The sequence below is a fragment of the Momordica charantia genome (genome assembly GCF_013281855.1).
Source record: "Momordica charantia cultivar OHB3-1 chromosome 7 unlocalized genomic scaffold, Mcharantia_2.0 BLBB01000007.1, whole genome shotgun sequence".
Lineage (NCBI taxonomy): Eukaryota > Viridiplantae > Streptophyta > Magnoliopsida > Cucurbitales > Cucurbitaceae > Momordica > Momordica charantia.
Window position 1 is genome coordinate 14,654,961 of NW_028275165.1, and position 12,235 is coordinate 14,667,195.

The 12,235-nt window shown below is 36.3% G+C and overlaps 2 protein-coding genes across 2 annotated transcripts; both read right to left on the minus strand.

Annotated features, from left to right (window-relative positions):
• Positions 1 to 1,250: 1,250 nt before the first annotated feature.
• LOC111008328 (uncharacterized) lies at positions 1,251 to 5,892 on the minus strand. Its single transcript, XM_088126540.1, has 8 exons — positions 3,896 to 5,892; positions 3,669 to 3,815; positions 3,166 to 3,597; positions 2,813 to 3,094; positions 2,568 to 2,735; positions 2,217 to 2,495; positions 2,050 to 2,145; positions 1,251 to 1,964 (listed from the first exon to the last, which is right to left on the minus strand). The coding sequence occupies exons 1-8, from the start codon at positions 4,598 to 4,600 to the stop codon at positions 1,437 to 1,439; spliced, it is 2,637 nt and encodes an 878-aa protein (XP_087982666.1). The 5' UTR covers positions 4,601 to 5,892; the 3' UTR covers positions 1,251 to 1,436.
• Positions 5,893 to 6,031: 139 nt separating this feature from the next.
• On the minus strand, positions 6,032 to 10,177 carry LOC111016213 (autophagy-related protein 8f). Its single transcript, XM_022291514.2, has 6 exons — positions 9,977 to 10,177; positions 9,553 to 9,605; positions 9,410 to 9,465; positions 8,215 to 8,267; positions 7,757 to 7,875; positions 6,032 to 6,377 (listed from the first exon to the last, which is right to left on the minus strand). The coding sequence occupies exons 2-6, from the start codon at positions 9,587 to 9,589 to the stop codon at positions 6,289 to 6,291; spliced, it is 354 nt and encodes a 117-aa protein (XP_022147206.1). The 5' UTR covers positions 9,590 to 9,605; positions 9,977 to 10,177; the 3' UTR covers positions 6,032 to 6,288.
• Positions 10,178 to 12,235: the final 2,058 nt, after the last annotated feature.

Below are 12,235 nucleotides of genomic sequence, written 5' to 3' on the forward strand. Positions count from 1 at the left end.
CTACGCCAATACCGTAATAATAATAATAATTTGTAAAATCCCATTTTAGTAGTAGCTTATGGTTGTTGTTTTGTTTAAGCTACTAAAAAACACTTTTTGTAATGGGATGGATGGATGGAGCCCCTATTTCCTACTTTAATGAATCAATTATTATTATTTTTGTTGTTACTGCTTGCTTACTTTCTCAAAATCCTACAGTCTTCTTTCTCTTACACACTCATTCTCGTTCGTGGTAATTTTCGTTGATTTTCGTTGTACTTCTAAAAAAATTTATTCTTATTGTCATCACGGTCGCTTACTTATTACGCTATTTTTCTTCTTCCACATTATTATATATCCACTTATATGCTGTTAATCGTTCACGATGACGTCTCATTTTCGTTCAAGCTCATTCTCGTTCAAGCTTATTCACGATCTCTTTCGTTATCTGTTTTGCACTCTCGCTGCTATTTTCCACTGCACCCGTTTATTCTCAATAGACTGAAATTGAATAAGTACTAAAAAAAAAAAAATTAGATGCAGCCTTTCTTTAATTTAAAGAACATCAACCAACAATTGAAAGAATTAAATTTCACGTCTTTTCATCTCTCTCGCTCTCGTTCATGCACGCTCTCGATCAAGCCCATGCACGTTCTAGATGTACGCTCTCGTCAAGCTCATGCAAGCTCTCGTTGTACGCTCTCGATCAAGCTCATGCACGCTCTCGATATCGATCACGATCAACCTCATTCACGCCCTCGTCAAGCTCATGCACGCTCTCGCTGTACGATCTCGATCAAGCCCATGCACGTTCTAGATGTACGCTCTCGTCAAGCTCATGCACGCTATCGCTGTACGCTCTCGATCAAGCTCATGCACGCTCTCGATCGCGATGACGATCAACCTCATTCACGCTCTCGCTGTACGCTCTCGATGAAGCTCATGCACGTTCTCGATCTCGATCAGATCTCGCTCTCGCTCATGAACGCTCTCGCTTTCGCTAATGAACGATCTTGATCTATAACATACTCCAAGTAGCTATCCATATCCATTTAACGCGCTAACGATCTCCTTCTTCTTCACGCCCTGTTCGTCAGCAAATGATTTGGCAAAGTAGGTTATGTCAACAAATGATTAGAAAACTTGTGTTTTGAGAAGGGCGATTAAAAAAACTTAAAAGGCCCCTGTAGGAGGCTTATTTTGTCAATTTTCCCTTGTATTTTGTTAGATATGAATAGGTAACTTGTACCGCAAGTAAGAATCCATGCACATGCATGAACAATAGGTTGCTATTCTTTCATATATGATTACAAACGTGTTTTATGTTATGTTACTGTTCATCAGTGACTACAGCTAAACATAAGTATGCTAAAACAAATTATGATAGGTCATATTTAGGTCCGTGGAAAAAAAATCGATACAAAGAATAATTACAACTAAAAAAAGGGTCTGCGAGCTCACAATTGTACAACATATTGACGACGAAATAAAGAAATGTTACTTTGAGTTAAAGTGTCCATCTTTGACCCAGTTACATCGTACTCGAAAAATCTAACACAAAATATGCCGCAATCTGTGAACCCGGCTTGCTGAGGTACAGTACGTCTTCGGACCCTCCACGGCACCGTGGGCAGGTTAGGCCGAACTGCGAGCATCCCGCTCCAATGAAGAATCGTCGGGATTATCGTGCACATTGGCTTGAGCGCCTTCTCGAGATCATCCAACGGGGTGATCGACTGCAGTGAGTCCCATACGGTTAGATCACCCTCCACAAGATCAATCCCGATCATGACCCAGTGGTTGCAGCCAATATTCATCGGCGTGTACACGATATCGGCCTCGGTGCATGGGGTGTCGTAGTCCGATTGTCGACCAAGCACGTACCGAAAGATGGTACGCTCTTGCCTCCAATCATACGTACATTTCGACGGCAGGACACCCGACTTCATAGCTGCATATGGTCTGTCTGTTCGTCGTAGCAAGTTCTGAAAAAAAAAACCCCCCACAAACGTCATTCACGTATCGAAGTAATATCGTTCGTTACATGGGTGAAAGGTAAGCCAAACTTACGGATAGAAGTACGTCGCCTATTGCGAATCGCACGCGCAATAAATGTTTACACTTCTCAACCTTTCTCGCCGTTAACATCATGAGCGAGTCGATATACTGCATGTGACATTATAAAAAGTATAAGTCTATAATTAAAAACAATTTTGCTGCTTCTAAACTTCACTAACCTCGTCGTCGAGTTGAAACTCAGGATCCAGGAGCAGGCCAAACCAACTCTTGTATTTGATCCCGACGGACGTTGAACGGGAATTGCCGTCGGTTGATGGGTCGTCCATCCATTTCTGGAACCCCTTGTCCAGGAACGGTGGGATGGGGCATGTAGGGTCATACGCTCGAACTTTGATACCACGTTGGCCGGTGGGCGTGTATATGGCCCGCAACTTCCACGGATATTTTCTCTTCCGAAGACCCTGGCCAAGTGGGCCTTCAATAAACTCAGGTTCAACCTATAACAAGTATAAAAGAAGTTCAATACAATACTTAATGATGTTGGAGTTGGAGTTGGACGTTGGCGTTACCTTAACAACGGTCAGGTGTGGAGTTCCTCCATGTGATAAGGGTAGGGGTCGACTTTCTGTCCTATCAGTTTGCTTTCTTGGTGGCCCTGCGGGTTGCGGTGTCGGTACGTTAACCATCTGCCCCTTACTTGCCTCCCCGTCACTGGCGCACGTACCTAGAGTAAGATCCTAAAAATGGACGAACATTTGCTTTAAGTAAATAAAGTTAGGTTAAAGTAAAAAAGTTAGTATCGTTACAGAAATACCTCAATTACGTCGACCAGACTAGGGTGGCCACTTGGGACCTCCTGGGTAGCTCCTACAATGGTAGGAGCGTGATCCATCTCCACGTCACGCTCGTGAACGTCGGCGGGTTCTTCACAAGTCTTCGGATCCTCGTCCATCCTCGGCTCGTCCCCTGTCTTCGGATCCTCATCCATGTTTATATCCTCCTCGTTACACCCACTCGGATCACGTCCACCCGAAGACCCATCCTGATCCGGCACACCGCCCCTTCTATCATATTTATTTTGGCCCTTCGACATAACCTACGTAATAAAAATTATAAATATACGGATGTGAACAAGAAATTCAGATAATACAATACAATAAGCCTTACCTTTGTTAGCCTCTTCATAAACTTCTTTATGTCCTTTATGTCAGTCGTCATGCCCGTCAGAGTTGTCTCAATGGCCGTCACTCTGTCGCCGAGCCTCCGCAGCTCCCGACTCCACTTATGCTTCGACTTCTTCTTCTTCTTCTCCGTCCCTTTCTGTGGCAACAATTGATCTTGTCCTCCATCGGTCCCAATAATATCTTCTGTTACATGATCAACCACTGGGGAAGCATCCTTTGCTACATCATCGAGCTCAACTGGATCCCCAACCTCACCAGTAACGGGAGACTTCTGAGCGGTGGAAGTAGTAGCCAGTGGTTCTGTAGCAAGTTCTGTGGGTGCAGGAGGTCCGACAGGGGCCACTGGTGGATGCATAACACGAGCCATGTGCTGTCGTTCGACATCAGTCGCCTCCAAATGAACTACAACCTTCGACTGTATAACACAAATAGTTAGGTCGATTTTAATATTAAATACTAAAAACAATAAGAACATGTTGTACTCACCTTGACGTTCTCGAAGACCTCTCGCTCCAAAACATTAAAAGCACGTGAATAGGTGCAGGACCATCTAAGTAGACGAGGAATAGCATCGTCATTCAGCCTCAATGCTACTCGAGTCGACAAGGTTGATATTGTCTCGTATTCCCAAACCTGCAGTCACGTCAAGTTAGACTCTACGGTATTTCACAGGTACATAAATATATAATAAATTACATTTAAATTTCACTAACCTGGAAAGCGTATGGAAACCCATACAAGCTATACGTCTCAACATGGCTCGAGTCCATAGCGACCTTCTGTTTGTACGCCTCGACCTTGTCCTTCAGAGCGTTCTTCAAGCTCCAGAGAGTCCTTTCAAAAATCATTGAACTCCAGTCATAATTACAGAAAACTTCCCACCGATCCACAATCCCAAGGAGGCTCGTGTCCATTTTCTGCTTCCTTTCCTTGCCCATCATGGCAAGCTCTATGTAGTACACTATAGCAATCTTCACAGCGTCCTCGTCATTTTCGAATGTGTGTTCTAAAAAAATTTTCTCCAACTCCGAACACTTCACACTCGCCTTGTCTTGAAAATACAGAATTCTAAGTCTCCAGTTATGAACATCCTCGTCTACCCTATTCATGGTGTGTCTAAGACCGGTTATTAGGTCGAACTCCCGCTTCCCAAAAGAGACCCTATTCCCGAATAGGTTAAAGCTAATGAGGTCGTCTCTAGGTTCCTCCACCTCTCTAAGCAACAAGTGATGGAGCAACGGACCGTTAAATACAACGTTCATCCCTAAAATCGGACCAAAACATGTTTGACTAAACATGTCTAACTGAGAGGGAGTTAACCTAGCCTTAAGACGAGAAGAGGTTTTCCCTACGTGAGCGAGATTTGACAGCACGGCCGGGAACCAGTCGTCTTGGTTGATCTTAAGTGTCATATCCATGTCTCTTGTAACAAAACAAAACAATATTGCTTAGAAACGGACCGGGTTGAAACCTGGGATGGAATCCAGAAAGTCGATGTACAAGATATGGACTTTCAGGATTCTATCTCGGGCCTCGTCCCCGTCCATTTCGAACCGGGATGAGTCCCAAGATGGATTCCAGAAAGTCCAACCATCCTTCTGAGGTGGAGGGGTCATAAATAGGTAAAAATCAAAAGGGGGTCAAAAGTCCAAAGTGGTTATTGGAAGGGGTCAAAAATCTCAATTTCCCTGTAATCTTCTGTATTCATCATCATAATTCATATGCAAGGTTAGGATCCTATAGTCTCTTAAAATTCCTATAAAACTAGTTACAAAATTAATATTGACAATTCATTTCTAATATACACACTTGGAGATTTTTAATCATTTACAAATTTTTAATAAGAATGAAAAAAGTATACAACATTGTATAAATTATTGTCTTAATTTTCCCTATCTTATGATAACGCTATCTTGTGAGATTGTATTGGCATTTCTAATTAACTCGTGATTAAATAATATCTATAGTTAGCTAGACTTTGAGAGCTATCATGCAAATGTGAAAATATAATACACTCCTCAGTCCAATTTATAATTTACGTGGCTATAGAACTCAATACAAGCACCGCTACGCTACACTTTAGATGGAGAGTCCAATAGTTGAAAACATCACTAGCTGATGCTATGACCCGAGTAGTATGAGATACGTAGATATAAGGACCTAAGTGCTTAACCAACACAAGGTTCTAAGAATTTTAAGTTCATTCCCCAAGTACTCTGCTTGCCACGAGCCGTAAAACCTGAGACATTTTTCCTCTAACTATTGAAGAATTGAGAATCTAGCTCTCTAAATTGATTAAATTTCACTAGCTTAACAATAATTAACTTAGTTGGGAAGAAAAATACATCAAATTGAGTCATAGTACATACCACAATCACAATTGCGAGAGTCCTGATAGGAGTACTATATTGAGAATATTATTAGTATATTATGAGGGATATTATAGTAATTAGTTAGAGGTATGTCGAATATAGCTAGGGGTAGTAGGTAGAGAAGGACATCTGGAAAAGTGAAGAACTTTGGGAGAGAGATAGTCTTCCCGAAAGGCCATCAATATTGTAACATCTCTTTATCAATATTGTAACATCTCTTTAATATTGCAATATAGTTATCTGATTGCTTTCTAGTAATCGGACCCCAACAATCTTCACAGCTTTTTTCTGTTCATCCATATTTTCCGAAACAAAAAAGAAACTAAATCATTATGGTTGCAAGGAGAACATATATGCAAATGTACCTTAGATGAGATAATCAATTCACAATTTAAATCCTGGTCTGATCAACTCCGACGATGTCGATTTTGAACTTCAAATATGAATCATATCATCACGAGGCCATCAAAAAGCTGATTTAGAAGTTGAAACTTACCACTTCATTAAATACAATTCAACGGGATTACAAGATGAAACAATGACTTTTGGTATCAATGTTTATCAGCATATATATATAATAAGTTGTCTTCAACTGTACAATTTATTTACAAATGCGATTATGCATATATGTGGCACAAACAGTAACAAAGATAATCAATGGGTTGCAGGGACTGATGAAGACAATAATAAACAAGGAGAGAGAGGGAGCAGGAAACTGCAAACTGCAGTAGGCGTCACCCAAATGTGTTTTCTCCACTGTATGTAACATAGAGAAACCCGTCCTCGTCCTTCCTCTCGTCGTAGATTGCAGACATGAGAGATCCTGTAATAATCAGAAGATATAAACTCAATAACTAAAAAGAGATTTTGATGTCCCAATAGAAAGTGTTGATAGATTTTTATGCACGTTGACCAGAGATCCGAATCATCGTACGTAAATGAGATTGCTGTAGCCAAAAAAATATTCTGACATCTCTATTATCAAAATGTCTTCCTAGAGTTTCGAGCTGGGATCCATTGGAGGGAGTCTAGACTTTCGAAATTGAGTTCCCAAGGAACACAAACTTTCGTACCTCTTCCCTTGGTTCTCGTTTTTAAAATACAATAATATGAGTAACAGCTCCTAAACTATAGAAACTCACGTTACAACTGTTAGAAAATATGTAAATCTAGATTTTCCCAGGTATTTACTGTTTTTTCATTTCCTATATTTTATGGGTTTTCCATCTGTTATTGTTTGTTATTGATTCTCCTCTTAGAACATTATGCATGTACTGTTGACAGTCCATATATACCACCAATGTTGGCCACTGCTCAGTGTGCTGAGCGTGGTAAAATCCCCCTCAAACTTTTCTGCTCCCTATATTCTCTACAACAACTAATTGAGTGATCTATGTACAAATTAAGGAAAAAAATTAAAAGGGAAAAAAATAGCTAATAAATTATATATGTACCTAAAATTCCAAACATAATTGGTTAAATTATAAATTTAGTTTTAAATTTTATGGTTGTGTTTATTTAGTCTCAAATTTTAAAAAGTCACAATCACATCCCTAGATATTTAATTTTGATCCTTATAAGTTCCAACCAATTATCTACTGTTATTTTAAATGCTGATTGGCACACAAATTGGACTAATGGGTGGTGAGTTGGCATGAAAGGACAACGGGTGGCACAAGGTAGTGTGCTAATTTCACAGAATAAAGGCAGATAGACCAAAAAGTTCAATTCGAAATGTATTCCAGCTTCCATCATCTTGTTTTTTTTCTTTTTGCCTCCATGACATTATTTTATCTAACTCGCCTACTCCTTTGTGCCATGTTATGTTAGATCATCATACATCACCCACTAAACCAATCAACATGTCACATCAACATTTAAGTACTGTACTAATGAGAACTTATTGGAATCAAAATCGGAGTTCAAGACATATCGCTACCAAAGTTATGGACTAAAATAATATCATTTGACTAATGTAATAGTAAAATTAGGATTCTAACAGTACCACAGAAACAATGGTCAGGATTGAGAATGAAGTTAAATGAATCAGGACAATTCATGGTTCTCATCTATTATCATTTTTATGCTTCTATGTAAATATATTTAAGAAAAATACCTAAATACCCTCCATATCAAACACAATAATCATGATTTTCCGTTCACAGATCTTGATCCCAAAAAAATAAAAGGGTGTTGTTTAACCTGTTGGAGGCAGCACATTGTCCACAAATATGAAAATTGCCTTTTCTGCACTTAGTTTTATTCTCTTCCGGATAACATAAACGAATTGACCCACAGTTAGGTCAGAAGGCACAAGATACCTGCAAATGCATAATCAGATCATTAAAAAAACTGAAAACCTCTTTTCTTGAGAATCTAGCGCTAAAAAGGACCCATTAAATATAAAACCAAAGCTTGATGCAATCCAGCGCAAGAAAATGAGAAAAGAACCAAGTCCTAAATCATTCAATAGATACATAACCAGAATTACTAGCTCCCATGAAAGGAATGGAGGAAGAGATGAAATGGAGGAAGAATTATGACATACAGAAGAAGCATTTATAGCATTTATAGATAAAGAATAAAACTGACTATAAATTGAAAAGGCTTCAATGTTAAGAAAGTAATATTATAGACTGCCAAAAATAAACTCTTCTTACTTTTTTTTGTCAATATTGGGAATATCACTTCTCTCCGCCTTCTCCACGATTACCTATTCAACACAAAAAAGAATGATATTAACAAGAAAAAAAAAAAACCATAACTACACGAGAGAGATTTGGAAACCAAATATTGGATCATATAACCTGAGGAATAAAAAATAAATGGCTGAACAGAGACTGGATTGCACTCCAGCATGAGAACAAAATCATGGAGTGGTATTGTTTATATCATGAACATTTTTCTTGGCATTGACACGTAATTGAAGTTAAAGAAAATTTTAGCAAATATACTCTTCTTTAGCAACAAGTGCTTTGTGTCATGGTCCCACCGTCACCATCCAACATCAACTTTTGGGGTCGTGACATTTTGCATCACTATCTCGATTTGTAGAGGATTTGAGAAGTCTTGGGAAGAGGTGTTGACACTAGCCAAATAAGTTTGATGTCTCTTTTGAGTATATGTATCTGGAGATTTTGTAATTATCTTTTTGGTCTTATTCTTTTAGATTAGAATCCTTTTTTTGTCTTGTTAGGTCTTTTGTTGTTTGGCACCCTTTTTGGGCGGTTGTTTTTGTAAGCTCTTTTTTATTCTTTTATTTTTTATAAATGAAAGCTAAGTTTCTTAATTAAGACGAAGAATAAATTCAATCGCCCATACACAACTGATCCATGATGGTTCATTAATTTCAAACTATTAACTCAGTCTTATATTTGAAAAAACAGATGGGAATACAAAATTCAATATCGCATATACCATCAATGTAAATGTTCAAATATTAGGAAAAACTTTGTAAAGTATCTAAAAATGATGCTCAAACTCAAAGAGTGGTGATAAAGAAATCCAACAGTTGACAAGAACTAATGTTCAGTTTACAACCAAAATGTATGCATTATAATAAAGCTCTTCTTTTGGGACAGATATTAAGCTTTTATAAAGAATTTTTAAGTGGAATATGCCAGGAATGGACAAGAATGAGAGTGTCAATAAGCACAAGCCTTTAACAGCAAACGTGGAATTATTTGATCTGTAAAGAAAAAGCTCATTTGACGTGATTATACACATTTACATGTATTTACATTGGTAGACATAGATTACGCAATTATAGTCAAATAAAATGCGAAATGACTATCCAATTTGAATAGAAGAAATCCAGAGCAACAAAAAAACTATGAGAAAAGTCATAATACTTACTGGAATTCTGTCTGGGTACTTCTCTCTAATCCGGGATGCCTCAGCGTGTCTCTTTTCTGCGTAAAAGTGAACAAACAAAAGGCGATTTGGCTTTGAGAGTAAAAATACAGAAACTGACTCCGTAAGCAAGCTCGAGAATATACCGAAATCATGCTCTTGCTTGAACGAGCTCGTAGACATTATAGTGACGAATAAACTGAAAAAAAGAGATTTTAACTTACAACCAGTTGCGATCCATATTACAAAGTAAACCAATAAAAGATAAATCCAGCTCAATCGGAGTAAACATGGTCAACAACTACAATCCCTATCATAGATTATAAGAACAATTTCTGATATTATAGACCAATCTTTAAAGAGGATAAGGAAAAACAACGCATTATCTTCCAAGTTCTGTTTCAATGTAGGCATAGGAGGGGAAAAGTGATAGAGCAAGTCAATAATCCGCTAAAGCAGTCAATCGCCGATCGGAAAACAAGGAGAAAAAGAACTTCGAATCAACTGAGATTGAAGCAATTCCTGTGAATTCCATAGACGAAATTGGATCATCGGTGAAGAAATACGAACCTGATGGGAGGTGCGAACTGAACTTTGCCTTGTTTGTGGCCTCGAAATCCGTTTTTCCGGCGAGGAACAGAAATCAGAGCGAGATTTGGGGAGAAAACTTAGAGGAAAAGTGGATTTTGCGATGCTAAAATATTGAAATTGTCAAAAATTTTGTGTTGAAAAAAGTGGATTGGAATTGGAAATTCTACGCTGCTTTTAATGGGAAGCAGATAAGACGGGATCATCACGGGATGACTCAGCTTCTGATAAAAGCTTCCACCTATTTTTTTTAATCCATTTTTGTTATTTTTTTATTACAAAAATTAAATTAAATAACTTAACCAAAAAATATAATTAAAAAAATAGGGATATATGAAATAGTTTCTTTTACATCAATATCTGTTCTAAAATTTTGATTTTAAATTTATTAATGAGAATGTTTTAAAAACATCTCTTTTACATCAATATCTGTTCTAAAATTTTGATTTTAAATTTATTAATGAGAATGTTTTAAAAACATCTCTTTACCTGCGGCCGCGTAATTGACATAGTTCTCAGTTTGATCTTCATACCACATATTGCAGTAAAAAAACTAACATCTCAACACAGGAATATATATAAATAAATGGCTAAAAATGCCTAATAATTTCAATAGGTTAACTTTTAAAATTCTCAGATTTAGCTTTCATATGTTAAATGTTTTTCATTAAAAAAATTAGGATATTTGATTTATGTACTTTGGTTGGAATAATGACATAGTCTCTTAATTTTTATTTGTTATGATTTATTCTACGGAACAATTTAGCCTCTAGTATAAAAAATCTTATACAATTTAGTGTTGATCTTTTTTGATATAATTATTCAGTATTTGTAATTTATAAACGTATTTGGTATTTCATCGATTTATAGATCAACAAATTACAAAAACTTTTACAATTAAGACTAAATCGTTATAGACTTTAAACTTTAAGAACTAAATGGTTATATATTAAAGTTCAGTGACTACATTAAATTGTTAATCATTTGAAAATATGGGAGCTAAATGGTTAAAAAAAAATTAGGAACTAAGTCATTACTTCAATTAAAGTAAAAAATCAAAAAGAGTTTATTATTAAACTTTTAAAAAGTAATTAAATTATTATTTTGTTAACCTATTTAACAACAATGACAAATGACATATTAGGTAAAGTTTGAGAATTAAATTATAATGTTTGAAACTTAAAAAGGGATTAAAAAGAGTAAGTATGAAGGTTTATGATTAAAAGCAAAATAAACTAAAAATAATAATTTTACCATCTACACATCATGGTTTTCAAATATATAGTAAATAATTTAGCAAAATAATTAAAACAATAATAAAGTGTAATTATTTTTAAAATTTGTTTCAAATAAATTATTTTTAAAGTTGGTTTTTTTTACCTAATATTAGCTGAATTCAAAAGTCTATATAAATTAGCTCAATTAACAGCTTAAAATTTAATAGGACTCTTTAAATAAATTGGATTTCTTTTTTAGTTCAAAAATTTGTTGGATTAAAACTCCCTATTTGTTAACATAGTACTATGACAATAAATTGGGAGCACCAAGATTTAAACCTCCAACCTTAAGATAAGGAGTAAATGTTAATTGCCGCTAAGTTATGATGATCGTTTAACATAATAGTTCCTTCTCTTTTTTCTCTCTTAGAAATACTTAACTCGCTTGGAAATTCTTGCCCTCCCAAAATGTCATCCACTAGCAATTTGACGTATCTATATTCTAAAGAAATTATCTAAAAATAATATTTACACCTATGATACCGATAACTTGTGATTAAGTCACCTAAATCCGACCAAAAGTCGTGAGTTCGAATCTATACTCCCACATATACTTAAAAAAATCTTATTGGACCACAACGGTGTGGGTGCGAACGCTCTCCCTCATTCTTGGGCTCGTGAAAATTTTTAGTCTCTGTCTCCACATTGTTCTTGGGTCTGAGAGATGTTCTCGAGAAAAATTATCGGTTTTATAATTGTTTTTAATTATTTTTAGAATTAAAATATAAAAAAAAAGTGTAATAAATATATATTAATTATTTAAAAAATGGAATCGGGGACAGGGAGAGGGTCGGGACATGCATTTTCTATTTTTTTGGACCCGACCCTGCGGAAATTTTTCTCTTCCCCTAATGTAGAGACATGAAAATAGAGATGTAAATAAACTTTGGAAGATAAATTTTAGAGAGATAAATAAAAATATTTGGAAAAAAAATAGTTAAAGAAAAGTTAAAGACAGAAAGAG